At 37.2% G+C, this 20,663-nt stretch overlaps 1 protein-coding gene across 4 annotated transcripts in view; it reads left to right on the top strand.

The window, feature by feature from the left end:
• Nucleotides 1-20,663, top strand: part of ANKRD28 (ankyrin repeat domain 28) — a 94,973-nt gene that overhangs the window by 36,218 nt on the left and 38,092 nt on the right. For 2 of the 4 annotated variants that reach the window (XM_044450674.1, XM_044450671.1), the window contains 4 exons: nucleotides 1,984-7,974; nucleotides 8,840-8,923; nucleotides 18,744-18,822; nucleotides 20,270-20,340. In XM_044450674.1, coding sequence (XP_044306609.1) covers nucleotides 7,858-7,974; nucleotides 8,840-8,923; nucleotides 18,744-18,822; nucleotides 20,270-20,340 — 351 coding nt within the window. In that variant the 5' untranslated portion in view covers nucleotides 1,984-7,857. Of the gene's footprint in view, nucleotides 1-1,983; nucleotides 7,975-8,839; nucleotides 8,924-18,743; nucleotides 18,823-20,269; nucleotides 20,341-20,663 lie in introns of those variants that run through there. The other 2 variants (XM_044450672.1, XM_044450673.1) reach the window with 2 other exon arrangements.

Below are 20,663 nucleotides of genomic sequence, written 5' to 3'. Positions count from 1 at the left end.
GTTTTTACTTAAAACGTATTTCCTCTAATTCATGCAACTAGAGAAATAAAACAGGTCCCCAGACTTTTGGATTCATAGACACATAATAGAATGTTGCAGCTGAACCTTTATGTTCAGAAGCAATTATTCTTGCAGTCAGTTCTTCTAATAGTGAATTCTTATAATTGACTACCTTTCACTTTGGAAGTGAAGGGGGCCCACCCTAAAATAAAGTCGTGGGTTCTACATTTTGGGGAGTGGGTGGAACATCATTTGTACAGAATAGGGATAGTAGTTGATCTTTATGTGCAAGTGTTGAGAGCATTTTTAAAAATACAGTTACTCAGAAGAAAGTTCCAGATCAAATGGCAGACACTCTATGTAGATCTAGTTATCAAATCCCAGGTTGAGGGGAAATTTGAAATACAAAATCTTCAGACATCTGTAGCCTGTAAAATTAGTAGCAGAGGACATGAATGGAGTACTTGCTGAAGCTATTGATTACTGCCCAATTCCTAGTTGTTTTAATAGCAACACGCAGCTCTCTTTCTAGGCTATCTTTGAATGGAATGAATTTTCATAGTAGGTGGGATATACTGCCTCTTAGTTTTAGGTGTGATTTGTATATCTCTTACTGAGGACATACTCTGAGTACTATTTGGGAAAGGCTTGTTGTGATTTCACCTCTGTATGATTTAGTTTTTGAACTATACCAGTACTGTTTTTATGTTTTCTCCTTTGGATTTCTTGATGGAGTATAATATTTTTGGAATAATGTTTCACAACTTCTGGGCAGAAACTGTTGAACAGTGTTCTTTCCAGAAGGAATGTTATCCTTAGTTTCTTCTCTTAATATAAAGAAATATGGGATTGTTCAGACTTACTTCTTTGCCTTGAAAATTGGACAGAAATACTATTTCATTTTCTTTCGGAAATGGAAATGCATACAATATAAAACTGATGTTTTCTTGTTAAGGAAGTAAAGTATGGAAGTAAGCTTTTCAAAAAGAATGATGTGACTTCAATAAGGGATATCCATGACCTTTATAGCCTACTTGTGAGAGTATAAAATGGCCACTATTAACAACTGAATGATGAAGAAATGGATGTGACTGTGGAAACTGGCCACTTTTGGCAGCTGAATGATAAACTAGATGAATATAGATTACCTGATTGTCCTGTTCAGCTGGAAGAGGAGAAAAGGCTCCTCCTGCTCCTCCTCCTCCTCCAGTGGGGTCTTTTTGGGTCCTACAGTGTAGTGGACTAGTATTTCAGAATCCTGACAAAAGTTTGTCATTTCGGGCAAAATCCTAAGTACTTTTAGAGAAAAAAGGCCAGTAACTTAAAACATGCCCCAACTGAAGCATACTGGATGTTGTAGGCCTGTTTTTTATCTACACATGCATATGATTGTACATTGTGTCCTTGCTGTGTGTAGTTTTTACACCTGGGGCAAGGAAGGAGGTATGTCATGCATTGGCAGCAATACATTGCAGTTCTTGCATGCATGTTATATTTCCAAGGTTTGTTTAATGGTTGTCTATGTATATTTTTCTGTGTGGAAAAAATAGTATACCATACATTATAGCTAACTTTATTCCATTTAGACAATCCTGTCCAATGTGTAAGATCCTAATCAAGTAACCATGACTAGGTTCAAGTTTAGTCAAATAAAATTGAGCCTTAAATGCATTTTGAAGTCAGACTCTCCCTTTTCCAAAATCCAAGTAATACTATACATCAACAGTTTCTCCCTTTTATATTTGTCTTATATGATGCTTCCTTGTCAATATGGTCTTTGTCCTGACTTCATTCTTTGTGACTAAATGCTGCAGGTTGAAAATGCCCCTTTAAATAGTCTTATTCTTGAAGCAGAAGTGATACCAGTAAACAGAGAGATTTTGCACAGTAGATTGTGAAGTATAAATAATTTAGTTACATTTACAAATGCCTTAATGCTAGAATTAGCCATTGCTATTAACATCTTAATTTCTTTTCTATTAGTGTTCTCGTCTTCCAGCTTCTGGATGGTATGAATGCAACCTTACTTGCTTCTAGAACCACAAGACTGAATCCAGAGAAGCAATGAGTGCATGTTGTAGTGGTAATGTTGATGGCTCTTTTGTGTTGTTTGGTGACACCTTATGACACACTGGTCTAAAGAGGCCCTAACTTTGGGGTCACAGTTTTCTTGATGGCCATGGGGAGCTGCTCTAAGAAGAGTGGAGTTGGTACTGTGTGTGAATGATAGCAAATCATACTTTCTCTGTCTCAGCCATGCTCAAGAAGCCTACAGTATGTTACTCAAAGATTGTGTATGTTACATTTTATTTACTTTGGCATCTACTTAACCAATTAGAACCTGTTTGAACCAGCTGTGACCTTCTTGGTGTTCTGGGTTAACAAGGTCTATTGTAGAGCATCTCCCAGAAAATAGTGAAATTGGGAGGAAGGATTGATGAATCACAAAGGACCAAAGGAGCTAGTGGTTTCAGAAACAGGACTTTGGAAAATGTGGATAAAAGAGTCAAAAGCCTGAGGGAAAATTAATGGAAGAGAGAGTTTGAAGCTGAGGAAGGCACTAAGGAAGAAATTTGCCCAAACTTAGGGAATGTAGAGATATTTTTTCATATCATGTGACAGTTATAATTTGCTATCATTAGCTGTATGACATAAGGAGAACTTTTTCTTTTTTTCCCTAACATATAGCACTCTGAGTCCATATGTTATCTTCAACGTGGCATATGAGTGTAGTCTGCAATTTGCTAATTATACTTTTACATGGGTGGGCAAATGCAGCAAGTCAGTTAAATTTCCAGGTAATGCTGTGCTGTATGATACTAAATTTCTTTTAGCATATCCATTTCAGACAAGTTCATGAAATCATAGAATAGTAGAGTTGGAAGGGGCCAGGAAGGCCATCAGGACCAGCCCCCTGTTGTTCCACGTTACCAGTTTATACCATCCTGCTCAGAACCTTATGAACATAAGGTTTATGCACATCATTTTTAATGATAATATTGGAATGCAAATCACAAATCTCTGAATGTATTTAGTGAAAGCAATATAAGACCTTTTTGTGGACATACTTTTAAGTCTTAGGAAAACAAGATAGGAAAAAGGATGTAAATTGAAAAACAAATAAATAAACAAATAAATTACAAATTTCTTACTTTACAGTTAATTTTCCTAGTCCTTATAAAGTTAGTCAAGTTAATCATTACATGACAATAGTCTGTTGCTCAGATGTTTGCATTAGTAATGTTCAAGACTAGGCATGGAGTAATCCTTTTTTAATATTTAAAGAATTTGTGACTTAGAAGGCTTTATCCTGCATTACTGGAAGTTACTGTACTAATTTAAATTTTAAAACCACTTTTTAAAAAGAAAGCATTAACTGAAAATAGTTTGTGATATGCCTTAAAAGTTAATGGAAAGAAACCACATCTGTCACTTGTTTGTCAATTTCTTTAATAGAATTCTCTTTATGTTGGAAACCTCTGAGTGTTCAGGAGATGAGAGAAGGACATCATCATCATCATCATCATCTCCAGCCTGTTCCCAATTATTAGAACTCAAGACAGCTCACAACCTTAAAGAAAGAGAGAAACTAATCCAGTAAAAACTCACAGGGCATTCCCAAATGCTTGCTGGAATAAAAAAGGATTTTGTCTGCTTATGGAAACCTAATAGAGAAGGCGCCAACCTCATCTCCCTTGGAAGGGTATTCCAGAGCCTCGGAGCAGCCACTGAGAAGGCCCTCTCCCACATTTCCACCAAGCATGCCTGTGGGGGTGGGACCAAGAGAAGGACCTACCTAGAATATCTTAGAGCCCGCACAGACTTATATTGGAGAATATGGTCTTTAAGATAGCCTGGACCAAAGCTATACAGGGCTTTTTAGGTCATCACCAACATTTGGAATTGTGCTTGGAGATAGAACGGGAGCTGAGGAGTTGTATGCTCTCTGTGGCCAACCCCAATCAGCAGCCTGGCAGCAGTTCAGTGAACCAGATGAAGTCCTCAAACACTTTTCAGAGGCATCCCCACATAGAGTGTTGTACAGTAATGCAAATGAGCTATCACTGAGGCATATATCATGGTGGCCAAATCAGACAGTTCAAGAAACAAGCATGGCTCTTGCACTAGTTTTGACTGTGCAAATGCACTTCTGACCACTGCTGAGATCTGGGCATCCAGACTTGGGCTTGAATCCAAAAGTATATCCAAACTGAGTCTTCATGGGGAGTGTAACCCCCATCCAGCAGAGGTTGAATCCCTATCCCCTGGTGCACCTTCTGACTGACCAGAAGCACCTCTGTCTTGTTTGGATTAAGCTTCTATTGGTTTGCCTTCATTACTGCCAGCACTAGTGTTAGAATAGCCTTTCCCAACCTGTTTTAGACTTCAGCTTCCACCAGACTAAGCCAGCATAGTCAGTGACGGAGTTCATAAGAGTTGTAGTTTAAAACATCTGGAAGGCACCATATTGGAGAAAGCTTTGCTGAGCTTGTATTGGCTTGAAAATTACTGAACATAGAAAGTAAACCTGTATTAGAATTGCTTGTGAGCACCTTTTGATATGCAGCTCTTTACTTTTTTGGAGCAAAAGGTATAGCTCTTGCTCCTTCATCTTTATTTTTCCTGCAAGTATTTGTTTTATTTATAGTCTACCTTCCTTTCAAGGAGTTCAAGGCAGCATGCATGATCTTCCATTTCATGTTATCCTCAGAACAATCGTGTAAGGTAGATTTTGCTGAGAAATAGTCACTAGATAAGGTCACCATGGAAACTTCATGGATGAATAGGAATTTAGACCCAGATTTTACCTCCAACTGTGTAGGTATTACACTGTATGGGTCCAGAGTAGGACCTCCCTTCCAGTACTCAACAGATCTTAATTACTCCTTCCAGTTGTAAACAGCTGCTGCCCAATCCTGTGCATGCTGATCAAGTAGTAAATCTCAGTAGGTCTTCTGGACATAACATTCCTTGCTTAATAAATCACATATGTTAAGGCAGGAACAAATATTGGGCCCATACCCTCCTCTTTTGCCCTTTGTATTTAAACCAGTGTTTGCTGTCATGTCCAAAATGGCCTTTCTGGATTAATGTTGGAATGCTAAGGAGGATTCCAAACCACAGTTTGATCTTAACCACAATTTGATCTTGAACCACAGTTTGGTTTAAGATCCTAGTAAGTGAAATGACATCGAGCTAGATTCTCCATTTCCAACATAATGGAGACCTTTGATTAAAATAGATCAGGACTGGCCAATTAAGAGAAGAATTGAGGTGAGAGGCAAGTATAGGCCATGATGAGTACTGCAAACTTTAACAATTATGCATCTACACTGAGCAACTTTGTTCAGGGCAACTTACGTCTTCCCAAGTTAGTATGTGTAAGATTGCAGGTGTAAGATATCTGATGCTTAGTCTTGAAGGCCCTTACTTTAGCAAAGTTTTTGTTGCAATGAGTAGGATTAATTTGCAGGGAAATCTGAGGGTTAGATTGTCATGTGGTTTTTAACTTTAAATTTTCATAATCTGTAAGATCAGGATATCTGAATCATGTAGGGTTTTTCTATACAGCTGATTTTTCTTTCATCTGAATCATGCTTTGAAATAGTATATTTTAAAGCATAGAATTAAAAAATATTAGGTTGGTAAGAATGTACTGACAGCAAAAATAGCACCTATCAAATAAGCTATTTATACCTAAGGAAGTTGCTAAGATACTTGAGATCTTTTCTCACTGTCATTTAGGTTTTGTGCCTTGACATTCTGATAACTTTGTTTTAACTTAACTTTAATAAGGCTTGAATACTTGTTTGATTTGAATACTTGTGTGGCTGTACAATTAAACTGAAATTGAGAACTTAAAGCATGATAATGATATGAATAGAAACCACTTTTTATTTAGTATTTCCAATGCTTTATGCACATGATTCATTTTATATAATACACCCACAGATCACTGCTGCCACTCAGCAGATTGAAATGAAAGCTGTACATTCATTTTATGGAGGACTTTCATCTACAACAGTACATTTTTGTTAATATTTGTCAGAATCCTAAATTTTTGTATGTACTTATTCCTCATAGCAACACAATGTCTCTGGTAAGTAACTATTAGTTGGTTATAATTGTCTCTTTAAATGCATTTAATCCCTGGTCTAGAAAGACTTCCACCAGAAAGACTCCATGCTTGTAGAGGGTTAACAGAGACTATTCTGAGAATACAGTAACATATGAAAATGGTTAAGGGTTTGGAATTGTTTATTTTCCTACATTGTTAGTCACCAGTGCCAGTGTACTAGTTTCCTTGTGGCTTTTAGTGGAAAATGTTAAAGGCTGAACTGAATTTTTATGTTTGAACTGAATTAGTCACACAGAACTGGCAAGGATATTCTGTAAGGGCTGCCCAAAAGCTGCTTCCCTCCCCCTCCCCCTCCACAGGAAGTTGCATCCAGAGCAGTAGCTCAGTTCTTTGGTAAGTGTAACATGTGAGCATTACTAGGCATTTCATCCTGCGGGTCTGCAGTCTGTGCTGTTTAGACTATTGCTCAGCTGGAATACTGCTGTGGGTATTTTGTATCCTGTTGATTTGTTCTCTAATTACCTTTTTAAGGTACTAGTTTTTTTTTGTACCGTTTGCAGTACTATCTGCTGTATCAAACATTTTAAATAATTGACAAGATTTGGATAAGCAGAGCATAACCCGAAGAACCACCAGGCTGGCACAGACACAAATCTTCAAATAAAGAAGTTGGCTGAAAGATGATGCATGGAACCTGATTTTCTCTCTCTCTCTCACCTCCCTCCCTTTTTTACATCCGTCTGAATGAGGTCTATAATGGGAGCGTTATTCACACAGTGATCAAAAGAAGCACTCGAGTGATGAACTACTTCTGGGAGAAAAGTCTAAAGCAATAATTCAAGTGCTTCTGCTATGGTGTTTTGCTGAAGCATTTGTTGTTACTAGCGTTTATGGCTTGTGTGTTCCCTGTTGGAGCAGCTAGAGCAACGGCCTGATGGTGGAAAACAAATGTTCTGCGTTGCTTTTCTGACTGACGGAGTAAAGCACTCTTTGTTGATGTCTGTTGGGGAATCTGGATCGAACAAGCAATATTATTATTTGAGTCTCATTGTCCTTTGTTGTCTGACTCATCACATGTAAATGTACTGCAGCTTAGCTGTACATTGCAGGGATTTTTACATGGAGAAGAAATGTCAACCCTTGGAGCTCTAGTTCTGAATAGCTGCTGAGAACAGATTGCTTTTTCTATGGTGGATTTTTGACATTAAGGCAAATAAAATCATTAGCTGCAAAATTTTTATGGCCTGGAATGCTTGGGACAGTTATGTGTGCCATTTTCGGAAGAAATTGTGCTACTGTTAACTGGAGGCTGACCTTGCTGAAGTGGAGAGAGCTGTGATCATCTCTGCCAGAGCAATTGTCTCTTGTTTCATTCTGTACAGAATGGTGTTACATTGTCTATAACAATGATTTTGCTGCTTAGATAATTCTACTTTGTAGAAATTAAGCAAAGGCAACTGGGTCAATACGTGCAATATCTATACATGCACTGTAATTTCTATTTTAGTATTGATGGAACAGAGAATATTTTAGTGAGTTAGTGCCATGAAGTAATAGCAGGACTATTTTATGCATTCTCTTGGGAAAACTTAATTAGTTGAATACCTCAGGTTACTAATTTGATGAATAAGACATAATTTTGTTATGTCAGTTAAAGATTTCCGAAAACAGCAGTAGTATTTGCAAATTATGTTTAAGAGGAAAAGAACTTTCTGTGCTGTTCTGGCTGTTACTGGAGCACAGCTATTACAAATCTAGCTTTTCTTCAAACGGATCGAATGAGTCGAGTGTGTATTGTTGTTTTGGAGGAGGTGGAAGATGATTCTCCCACATTTATTTCCAAATTGCCTCAGGAAAACATATCTCTACAGCATTCACTTTCAGGACATGGCTTGGTAAGATGTTCTTGCTATATATATCTCATTTGTAATTGTGGTTCAAATTTCAAATGACACTTGACATAAATATATCTGAATATGAAAAGTGTAGTATTTATTTTGCTTAAATAATGAAAACAATTATGTAAATTCACTTCTGGGTCTATTTATAATCCTACTAAGTGACACAATTTGTAGATTGTTGATTTTTCTAATTTTCTAAGGAGAATGATCTTCAGAGGAGTATTGTGTCAGTATAAAGTAGTGGATAGGTTCTATCTCTTTGCTAAATAACTGGATTCCTACGGTAATTAACCATGTGTTGTTTTCAGAATTCATAAAATACACTCTCTTATAAAGCAATTTCAACTCTTAAAATATGGGAACACAAATAATGCAATATAGGGTTACTGTTGTACTTATATTTGAGTGAACTTTAGCTTAAAAAATGGGATTTGTTCATTCAATCCAATGGTTTATGTGGTGATATGCTTTCAGAAGTTTGTGATGCTAGTTAACACATGGAGACCTTTTTAGAAATAGATCTTTGTCACCAGATAGTTAAATGTGCTCTTTTCCTTACTGTGTATTACATTCAGAAATAGACTAGATGTTTCTTTGAAAGTGAATGTCTTAATGCATTCTTCAAAACGTCACCTGCTAATATTGGGCATTTTTCTCCCTGCGGTAGTATTTAATTTTGCCTTGTGTTGATACTTAGACCAATTGTTTAAGTAGAGCACCATTGTGCAAGAGCACAAAAGGCAGAATTCTAATGAAGTATTTGTGATTCAAAATGATTCAGTTAATCCTAATACACACAATAATAATTATACGTGAGTGGCAACAGTTTTGAAATTTAAAATACTCCCTTTTATTTCAGCCACCACTTGTTCAGGCCATATTTAATGGGGACCCTGATGAAGTTCGTGCACTAATTTTTAAGAAAGAAGATGTCAACTTTCAGGTAAAAAGGCTTATGTTTTACTCATAGATTTAATTTAAATTTTGTTATTCCTTCTAATTTGAGACTACTTTTTTGATAACATTATTGTTTTAGGAAACACAACTAATCCTGCAACTACTTTCTTTGTTAGACTTTAGTTGGACTGAATTAATTGAACCTAACAAAAGCATTTGCTTAACTTTCATGCTTACATTTTAGAGAAATATTAGTTCTTACAGATATATTAAGCTGCAACCAAAAAAGTTGCCACCACAAAAATGACTTCTCCACTGTTGTCTTCTGTCTCTATTTCTTTCCTGTGCTCATCATCCATATTGGCATTCCAGTCATTCCAGTTTGCCCCTTTCATAAAGGAGGGAGTGAGAGATCAGACTGAAATGCTACAGCATCGAGGTTTTAGAAAGCCAGGACATTTGATTAGATTTTCTGAAACTATTCTGGTTTGTCCAGTCTCCTCTGTGTGATCTGTTAATTAACAACTGAATAACATCTTTCTTTTATGTGGAAGTAAGGGACCTTTCTGAAACGATAAATCAGTGTCATAGCCACTAAGACATTAGAATTAGTTTAAGTGGGTCTTAAATCAAAATGTGGGTCTTAAATCAAAATGTTGTGCTGCAGAATACTTTTTCCAGCCAATCAGGTTCCAGGATGCTTCTTTCCGTTCCCTTGCCCCTCTCAGTTTTTTCATTTTTCCCCAATGTATGGTTAGTAATTCATGCCCTATAGATCCTGTTCCCCTGTGCAGGCCTTATCAACATGGCTGGTGTCTAAGGTGGTCATACTTAGGTCTCTGCTGAGGTCACACAAGCTAGCAAGCATCCACTGCTAAAAGCCTCAGGGAGCTGCTCTTCTGATACTTCAAGCATCTCTTGTGTTTACTTGCTTTTTGCTCTGGCCTAGACAACAGTGGAATGAGAGATAGGAGTAAGCAAGTTGTAGCTGTGATGAGAGATGAAGAGTGAAAGCAGCTGGTGACAGTATTTGGGGGAAGTAAAATACTGAGAAAAGAGCTCCATTGAGGATGTGTTACTCAAGCATCCTCATGAACCTGGAGCTGGCACTGTTCATTGGACTGTTCTGTATGGGTTTTGTTACTGTTGTTCTCAGATTTACTTAAAGGTATTTTGTACCTGTGGACTTTGACGTTCTCTCCAGCAGGTTGAGAACCTCTCTTCTGCATGGAAGAGAAACCCTAGCTGCTCACCTTACAAACAGAACACCACAAAAACAATACAAATGGTAGCAAGTAAAATTGATGTAGTAAAGCCAAGTGCAAGTACTTAGAAACACACTTAATTGCTTGATAATTTTACTACTCATTGACTAACATTCACAGAATCATGTGCAAACACAGAAGGGGTTTTGTGACTGTACAGGGTGAGTTTTGGGTATTCTCTTCCAGTTGCATACCCTTGTGCCAAATTCTGCTATATGTATTGTAAGGAGCTGCAATAGGAAGACAATCCAGAAAGATCCCTGGGTCCATGCAGTGTTCTGCATGCAGACCTTAGATCCAAGCTCTTGTTCATTTGTATGAATATAAAACAACCAATAACTGTGCTTCACTCAAGGAAGAATAATAGTTTATTATTTTGTTAGAGTTGGCATTTTGTATTTGTTTGGCTTGGAATTCATAACTCTGGCAATTCAAACTATAGTGATGTGCTTCGTATCGATAACCAATAGTATGCTGACTTTGGAATTACAGAATGTTGACATCAGTCAGTTAATCAAGTTGTTTATGGAAAACTTGGATATACACTCTTGGCTAAGGTAGTTTATAAGAAGGAAAAATGCCACAGTTAGTGCCAGAAACACTGTTGTGAAGTGATATGAACCATAAATATATGTTACCTAAAGAGAGACCTTTTAAAAATACTGCATAACATGAACAAACATAAATGTTCATTTCCTTTTTAATGAGAAGATGCTAATATGCCAATTAGTCATTTCCTCTTGTATAATAAGGAGGAAATTATGTTCTATTTATGTGAAATATCTGTGAGATATTTTCCCAATGGCAGAGAAAGGACATAAGTGTGTAGTTCTTCCCTCTTCCGCACCCACAATTTCCCAAATATGTATTGCAGTATCAAAGAGTAATGTGGAGCAAAAAGCTTTCCATGAAAGATTCCGAAGGCCTGCCAAAATTTTCTAAGACTGTAGTAATATGCACATTAATTAGGAATAAACTCCACTGAACTTAGTACTTCTAAGTTAACATGTATGTGATTGCACTGTCAAGCTAGACTAACTTTCACAAAGTGTATCCTTTTGTCTATGTAATTGGCTCTTTTGTAGTTTGTCATCTGCCAATCATTGGCAATTATGTTGCTGTAGAAGTGGGGATCTGAAAGATACTCAACTTTCCTTGCAGTCAGTTCTTCTAAAGTGCTGTCCCCTTGAGCAGGCATGGCTGCCAACTTCATAGTATTTATGAGAATTTCATCTTGTGATCATACTGTGTTTCCCCGAAAACAAGACCAGGTCTTATATTAATTTTTGCTCCAAAGGATGCACAGGGCTTATTTTCAGGTTATGCCTTATTTTTCATACAAAAATGAATTTTAATCTACAGTTATTCATGTACAAAAATCTACATTCATTCAAATACAGTCATGTCATCATCTTCTGGAACATAGTCATAACTTTCCAAACCCCAAATTGTGTTGCAGCGAAAGTACTAAATGTGTCTGTTTGGCTGACGATCTTAACTGGGGCTTATTTCTGGGGTAGGGCTTATATGACAAGCACCCTGAAAAAATTATGCTAGAGCTTATTTTCTGGTTAGGTCTTATTTTGGGGGAAACTGGGTAGTTAGCCTCATGCTGCTGTACTTTTTGGAAATAATTTTCACAGGGACTACTTTCTCATGGAAAAGAAACAACCTTTAGAAAACAATTGCTTCATAAGGATTCTGCTTATCTTTCCTGGAAGAATGTATTTTGAAATAAGCAATACAGTACTACTTGAGAAACCCTTGCATTAATTGTTGAGTGGAGCAGTACTGATCTGAGGCACCTAACTTTCACTTGATCTAGACAAACTTGCAGAAAGCACAGATGAAACATGCTTGCCTACTTTACTCTTCTGGGTAATAGTGGTTCTAGGGGAAGCATGCATGTACATAGACTTACCTCAAATCCAATATTAGCCAATTATGCATTTCTTCTGCTCTGATAGTCAAATGTTGTGAGTCTTATCTTTTACTATATTTGATGCAGCTGTACAAGCAACAACAGTTTTGATAATGACAAATGTAACCCCCCCAAGTTGGTTCAGATAAATTTATATGAAGCTATTTTATATACTAAGTCTTAGCAGGTATTTTAATTTTCTGAATTGGAAAGCCTATTGGTCTTGAGGCTCTGCTACTCAAGATTTGCTACCCCTTGTCGTCAATGTTATCTCCTGTCTCAAATTGGAGATAGCAGTAGAGATCTGGATTGTTGGGAATCCATAGTGTTAGCTCCAGTATCACATCAGAAATAGCAGAGTGATGCCCTCTGAAGAGATTCCTCCAGGGTCAGGACTTGTAACCTAAGCCCACTACCTGGGAGAAGCTAAAATGGCTGTGTGGGCCAGATTGGTGTGCTTCTCAGGCTGGAGATTCTTCACCCCTACACTAGGGTTTCAAGTGTTAAAAAGGATACCTTGAACAAAGTAGTGATGGACTACTTGCTCTATGTGAGAACTATAAAACCAGTCGTCATTAGTGTTTTTTGCTAATGCTGGTCAAACTCAGAGAGTTGCTGAGTTCCAAGGAATAACTTAAAATGGGTCAAGGTATGCTGGCACTGGTGCGGGGGGGGAGGGGTAAATTTCTATGTGGCTTTTTAAACAGCAGATCTACCCCTACACGATTTCATGGATTGTCTTTGAAGTTCACTTTATTAAATCACTGTTACCTCTTGATATTTACCAGAAGATTTTAAAGAAAGTTTTATGATCAAAAACATTTGTGCAATATTTTTTTAACCAGGAACTGGTTACACATTAGTAGCGAAATTGAGGTCAGCAGCAGATGCCCTCCTCTGGGAACCCTCTGTGAATGAGATTAGCAGGGTGAGCACCCGGAGGAGGGCTTTCTCTGCGGTGGCGCCCCATCTATGGAATGCGCTCCCCAGAGAGGTCTGCCTGGCGCCGTCGTTATTTGTTTTTCAGCGCCAGGCTAAGACCTTTTTATTTAAAACTTATTTTAATTGTTAATTATTTATTAACTAGGGTTTTTTTTTAGCCGAGAATGCACTGGGGGGGGGTGTTATTTATTGTATCATTTTAGTATTTATTTATTTTATTACTTCTGTATTTATTTATGTGTTGTGAGCCGCCCGAAGGCTTTGTTGCGATGGGGCGGCATAGAAATGTTTTAAATAAATAAATAATAAAATAACATTTCCCCCATTACTTAAATAATTTTAAACACTTTTATCCTGTCATTCTTCCAAGTTGCTTGGAACTACATATGTGGTGCCCCTTCCATCCATTTATTCTTACAACTGTCCTGTGAAGGAAGTTATGATGAGAAGTGGTGATCCAGTGACTTGGTCACCATGTGATGACTTTCTATGGCTGCATATGTTCCAGTCAAAAACCTCCCATTACAATGTCAACTCCTCCATTTTTAAAAGGACTCCTGAAAAGAGGGTGGTACAAAATGTAAATTGTCATGTGGACTATATGGTAGAAGAATTTTGCTGTGAAGGAGATATAAATCACACTTTCCCCCTTTTCATGAGCAAAGATCACCTGTGCTTTTGGTTTGGACAGCTGTCAAGAGAAACTAAATGGAGGAAGATTTGGAGCCTCTTGTGAACTGTGGCCAGGGATGGTACCTTTTGTAGCTCGACAGTAGGCATCCCTCAAGACATTAAAGAACCATAAAATAGTAGAGTTGGAAGGGGCCAAGATGACCATTGGGTCCAACCCCCTGCTCAGTGAAGGACTCCCAAGATAAACCATTCCTCTCAGATGGCTGTTCAGCTGTATCTTGAATGCTTCTGGTATGGAGAGATCACAGCCTTCCCAGGTAATTGATTCCATGTATTGCTCTAGCAGTCAGGAAGTTCTTCCAGATGATGAGCCAGAACCTGGCTTCCTGTAACTTGAACCTGTTATTCCATGTCCTGCTCTCTGGGATGATTGAGAAGAGACTCTTGCATTTCTTCATGTAACCACCTTTAATGTACTTGAAGAGTGCTATCATTATCTCCACTTAGTCTGCTGTTTTGCAGGCTAAGCATGCCCAATTTTTTCAAGCTGTCCTCATTGCTGTAGCCACATTGCACAAGTGTTAATTTTTTTCAAAGAAAAAAAAGTGCTTTTTGAGCTAAATTTTGGTTCTGTACATCTGAACCTGCTACTGCCAAATAGCATCAACCCAATTCATATGTCACAACAACTCATCTTTTTAAAATCATGGTTGTGCTATGTGAATTTTGATTATTATTTTCCTAGCCAGAATCTGCATGGTTTGAAGCTTGTTTACAAATCTTGGCATAACCATGGTTTCCTAGTGTGTCTGGATCTGCAATCCTGGTTTAATTATGGTTTGTTTTGGAGCCCTGCCCCAGCAGCTTACCTGGAGGAAGAGACATGAAATAAATATAGTTAGCAAATGAAATACTAATTTTGGCAAAACAAATCTCATTGGTAGTTTCCCAAATATCAGATTCCCTCTTTCTTCTGCTTGGCAAATGCTGTTGGAAAAATGGTGCCAATAGACTTGCTCAATGCAAATGCAATATCTGTGAAGTGCAATGAAGCAAAGGGCAATAAAAGGAGATGTGCCCGAACCTGCCTTCATTCAGATTCGATTATTTGTTGATTTAAAACCCTGAGTTGTTCATCATCAACCAGTAGTTCTAGATTCAGATATCACCTCAAACATCCTAGGAACCAGATGCAAAGCAGAAGTGACAAGCATGCAGGAAGCAACATATATTCCTGCTAACACACATTTTGTTCATGGTTGAACCAACAGAAGAATTGACATCTCATGCTAACCAGGTACATAAGATGATACTGGGTTGTTATCTATAGTAACTCAAGCCTCTGCATAGCTACTTGCTTTAGATGCCTGTGGTTGGAATCTCTGTCAAGCAACCAGGCAGAGAAGATTGCATAAAATGGAATAGTTGGTTCTTTCATCTCTATCCACTTTCAAGGCTTATCAGGCCAAGGATAATTAATTAAAAATACATGCAAGCAACTTTTGTTGAATTACTTGTAAGGCTGAAGTAACTGCAGTGGAAGGTTTTAACCATCAGCCTCAAACAAACAGTAATACAGTTACCCAAAATTTATTTCATTCATAAGACTTGGGCAGGTTTTGTGGCATGTGATACATTATTTCACATTGATTGTGCTGTATTAATTTCACCTTTTCTCTTGCCAAATCGAGTTGTATCCAACCTTAGGTTTCCACTAATGGCTTCTCCCTTCCCCTGCAGCTCTGCGCATACACCTAATACTGCTTCGTAGCATTGAGGGACCCTCCAAAGGAGTTTTGGGGGATACGGGTGGGGGGAATGAGAGACATTAGATTTAAACTATTACGCTAAAAGGCTGAAACTCTGTTCACATAAACAGCTTGTGAGTTAATTGAATTGGTTATTTAGAATTATGAATACGTATGAGAGAGCAATAATTGGCTTCATGCAACTTAGATTGTCAATGCTACCATTATTTAATGTCCATAGACAGATTCAGGGTTGAATTATTTGCATTAAAACAACTTTTTGGGTTCTCTTGAAATACGCTCTTTTAACTTGTAAAGCACTAAATGTAAATTGTTCCTAAGCACAAACATACATTTATGTTAGGACAGAGGTCAGCAACCCGCGGCTCTGGAGCCACACATGGCTCTTGAATCCCTCTGCTGCAGCTCCGTCGCTCAAAACACGCGCCGGCACAGCCGCCGATCTTCGAGGCTGGTTAAGTAAATTGCTACATTCCTCTGCTATTGTGCAGGGAAAGAGTGGAACAAGCTTCCTGCAGGCTCTCATGTTACTCAAACCCTACTGAAAAGATTCTCTTTGTCCAAATGTAATCTCCTTCATCTGAATGTTAAAAGCTGCACTTGGGACCTGTCACAATTCACAGCACTTGACTGTTTATCTGCTCATCAGTCACTAAACACACCTATATCCGGCACAGCCGATCTGGGACCCTGCACCGATTAACTGAGCTTCCCCCCCCCCCCACCCCTGTAGGCCAACCATGGATAAACTGAAGAAAAGTTTCTGAAGAAAACCGAACATTAATGGTACGTGGGTAGATTGATTTATTTTTACTGCTGACGAACTTATGGGGTTTGCTGTTAATGCATGCAGCCCTTTAGCACTGACTTTGACTCTTCAGAAAGCTGTTCTCCTATTCAAAATATATGAAAGGAGTCCCACTAGTTTATAATGTAAGATTAAAAATAACAGTTTTTAGTGACTGAACAAGAGCTGCAGCTAAATCTTAATGAAGATATAGATCTACTTCCTTGTTTTTTTTAGAAGTTCAAAATGTTTTTGTTGCATGTAGAAATAAAAATTTGTTTTCTCTGTAGCAGTTCATTGATTTCATAAATACAACCCACTATAGTTTTTTTATACATAGCATAAAGGTAGAAAATGATATATGCAGTTTTATCTTCATTTTAGATGTCAAAAGGGTTTTGGGGCTCCCTGTGTTTTCTGTGGGAAACGGGTCCAAATGGCTCTTTGAGTGTTAAAGGTTGCTGACCCCTGTGTTAGGATGTAACCTCTGCATGCAGTATTTCTTTCTGTAGATTGAGTTTTCTTTCCCCTTTGCTCTGCTTCTCTTCTGTTCTGCCATTTCTTGAGTTTTACAGCACTTTTGAGTTTCCTCCCCATCCCCCAGATGCTGATATTAATCAGGTTCTATGAATGTAACTGACAGATTACTTGCTGATATATTTGTCAAATATGCAGTTTTTCAAAGACACAAAAATATATTTTGGGTTAATTTAGATTTTAGTATGAACATTTGATACTAAATCAAATCTGATAAGTGCTTATTTATCAGATAAGATTCAAAGAGAACACACATCTTCTGTCTGCTCTGCTGCTTTCTTATGTCATAAAGGTTTTACTGTTTTAGAACTTAATTGGGCCCCACTTTTGTATGCATGAAAAGACAGTCCTTGTTCTCTAAATCTTTTGAGGAGAAGTATTTGTTTTGCTTGTTTCTGCTACTTGCATAAACACATTCCATTCTGAGCTCTCTGTGTGTTCTTAAAACTCTGATCTGTGGAAACCAGCTCTTGGAATAGCATATTTTAAAATGGTTTAATATCAAAATGTGATGTAAGCAGTCATTAGTTTTTAATAGCTTGCTGTGGCATTCATTTAAGTTACTGTAAATTTATTATCTACAAAAACAGGTTAACATTTGCATGTGTCTGATATGTTTTATTCCATTCAAGTCCTGGACACTTTCAAAATACATCAGATATCTAGTTTACCTAAATGTACATTTTGGAACTTGCTTAAAGTGGTAAGCAGGCATTTTCATTAGTGACATGATAGCATGATGTTTCACTTTTCCACCACCAAATTGCTTCTTGTTATTGGAAAGAAAAACAGTTAATTATGTGATCCTCTTCAATTGTTGTTTCTAATGGCAAGTGTCAGAATATCAGCCAGAGTAAGTAAAATAAAATCTTTTAGAACAGACTAACATGGCTACTATCTTAGAAATTGCTGTATAGGGAATCCATTAAAAATAAAGAATAATTTGTGAATGATGAAGTCCTAATTGCTCTATATTCAGAATTGTGTAGATTCCTTAACAGTACTTTGAAACATAGTGAACTAGCACAAACGTAACTAGTTTATAGTTTATAATGGTTTTTAAGCATAGCAAACAAACTCCGTTTGTATAAAATACTGTATTTATAAAGGGGAGACATCAAAAACATGACTGGAGAAATAGTAGTTTTAAATAGGTAGCTATATCTGTTTCCATGTATATCTGCTAGTGAGGGGAGTTTCAACTCTTTCCATGAGTATGTTAGGGAAAGTCAAAGACAGAAGAGGAAGACCAAATATGACATGGGTCATTTCCATAAAGGATGCCTTAAGTTTTCAAGATCTGAGCAGGGTTGTCAAAGACAGGCCAGCTTGGAGGGCATTGATTAATAAGGTTTACTATAAATGAGAGGCAACCTGACAGCATGTTGTAACAACAACAACTGCTTGCAGGTGGAAAAAAAGATTTCAAAATTTCTTGGTAAATAGTGGCTAAAGTGGGAGGTAGCCAGATTTTTCTTTTATTTTTTCCCACTACTCAGGGTGGCCAGTGAGCACTGAAACAGTGTTTTTCTCAACAATAAATGGGTCAATAACAATGGAGTTTTCTACTGCTGCACTTGGAGACCTTTGATGGTAGCCATCTCTAGCAGAGCAAGAAATCTGCAGCATCCCTCCTGGACAGTATAGGCTCATTCCCTTCTTTTATGCATTTATTTTATGGGTGGTGTAAAAACAAATTACAAATGAACAATGAAACAATGAAAATAATTAGCATCACGAAGTAATACTTTATTTTTTCTCAGTTTCTGAGGTATTTGATACTCTAAATCAATTGTTGAATGTTTGGATATAAGAATATTATCTATACTGATAGTGAATACTGTGGTTCCTTTTAATTTGTTTCCAAAAATATAACATCTAGTATTTGGAAAATAACATTATAGCAAGAATATCTTAATTTATAAATGAAGATGATCTTAATGATGCTGCTTTTTCTCCTTGTTGTTACTGTTGTTATTAGGATGTGATTAAGTTTCCCCTTCTTTACACAGGATAATGAAAAAAGGACCCCTTTACATGCTGCTGCATATCTTGGAGATGCAGAAATTATTGAGCTACTTATTTTATCTGGTATGATGCTTTCTTGTTTATGAGACACATTTTTTTCAAATGTATTAACACATACTAAGTTCTTTTAAGTGTTAGTCCATCTCATGAAGTAGATAGTGTCAATGAAAGCTTATAGCAAAAATTTGCTGTGGTTTAAAATACCTTCTAAGGCTCTTCATTGTTTTTATGCAAACGTTTTTTCTGTGGCAGAAAATTAATTACTGAACTTTGACATTACATGAACAATATTTGTAGAGGTTAAATTGCAAAGCTGCATAAATGAGAACTTCCTAAACACATAGTTCAGTTGGGGGAAGCTGAGGTACTCTTGACAGGATGGAGCAATATGCCAGGGAATATGCTCATTTTTCTTTGGTGTCTCAGCTCTTCAGCTTCATGGTAGAGCCCATGCTTTGCATTCAGAAGATTCCCGGTTCAGTTCCTGGCATTGCAAGTTAAAAGTATCAGATAGCAGGTGATGAGCAAGAAATGATTTTATACCTTCTGTAGTGCTACAGTTCAGAAAAGATAGATGCCTTATGATGAAACAGCACTGCTTCTTTTCTTCTCACACCTTCTAGTATATTTTCTAACAGACATACAGCCCTGTATTGTAAGATTCATGTCAAAATGTTATCATGGTAATATGTGCGTCTATGTTATTGTGATGCAGGCAGGCGGTTAAATTGTTTCCAAAGCATATTTTGATTGTGCTATTTGCATTTTGTTTAGGTTATTACTTTTTGTTCTGGAGGGGAAATTTTCCTTGTTGTTGCTTCTATTTTCTTTCTCTCCCTTAACATTGAACTATAATTTGGGGAGAAGGTAAAGCTGAGCAAATCATGTTTCCTCTAAACTTTTTGTCCCTGCGTTTTTAATTTTCTTCTGTAGCTTCCTGGGGCTACTGCAACCTCCAGGGTTTTTGCACTGTAATCTTACCCATGTTACTTGGAAGCAAGTCCTGTTGCTTTCAGCTGGGTACTTCAAAGTAGGCATACATAGGATTTCAGTCTTAGTCTTTCTGCTCAGTTTTATTGTTTTCGGATTTTGTGTTCTTGAAATATGTGATGAATGTACATGTAGTAATGTAAATGCAGATGATAATGTGTTTTTAATGCAGAACTAATCTTGTTCTTAATCATGAGAGACATTATAATAAAATTGAGAATTTTCACATCCATTCAAAGAAAATTGACAGGGTAAATTATCAAGTATATTGGCTTATTTACTGTCTTTTACCACTTCTTACCAATTTGTCAAACTGTGACCAGTGAACAAATGGTTCCTCTGAGAAAGAAGGATACAAACTGCAATTTGCATAGAAGTATTGCTTACACTCTACTCAGTCTGTAATTATCCTACAGAAATGTTTTTGTTTTTATTAAGCTTCATTGCTTAATTAGGTGCATACAATTTAGAACAGAATTTGTTTGTTTTGTTTTTTGAGATTTTGCTTTTATATTTGCAGGAGCTAGAGTTAATGCCAAAGACAGCAAATGGTTGACTCCATTACATCGAGCTGTTGCATCATGTAGTGAGGTATGGTGGTATATTTTTATTTTTTATTTTAACAAAAAGAACACTGCTATATAATTCTGTACTAGTGGGACAAGAGGGAGGTTGCTACTAAATTCTGTAATTAGTACAATGCAGATTGCTTTTGTATAATGTCATTATGATGTTGGTTGAAAAAAGTGATTGGAATAGGAAGACCTGTTGGGGAAGCAGTTGCCAACTTAGACCAGTGTCAAGGCCAAACCCTTCTTTCCTTGTCTGTGTAAAGTTAAGGTAGCAAAATAGCTGTTGTAATTGCTGGTGACAGAGAGCTCATAATGAATCCCTTTCTTAAACCATAAAGTCTG

The sequence above is a fragment of the Varanus komodoensis genome, unplaced genomic scaffold, assembly GCF_004798865.1.
Source record: "Varanus komodoensis strain SLA01 unplaced genomic scaffold, ASM479886v1 scaffold68, whole genome shotgun sequence".
Lineage (NCBI taxonomy): Eukaryota > Metazoa > Chordata > Lepidosauria > Squamata > Varanidae > Varanus > Varanus komodoensis.
Note: the sequence above shows the minus strand (reverse complement) of the source record. Positions and strands in the feature narration are given on the sequence as shown.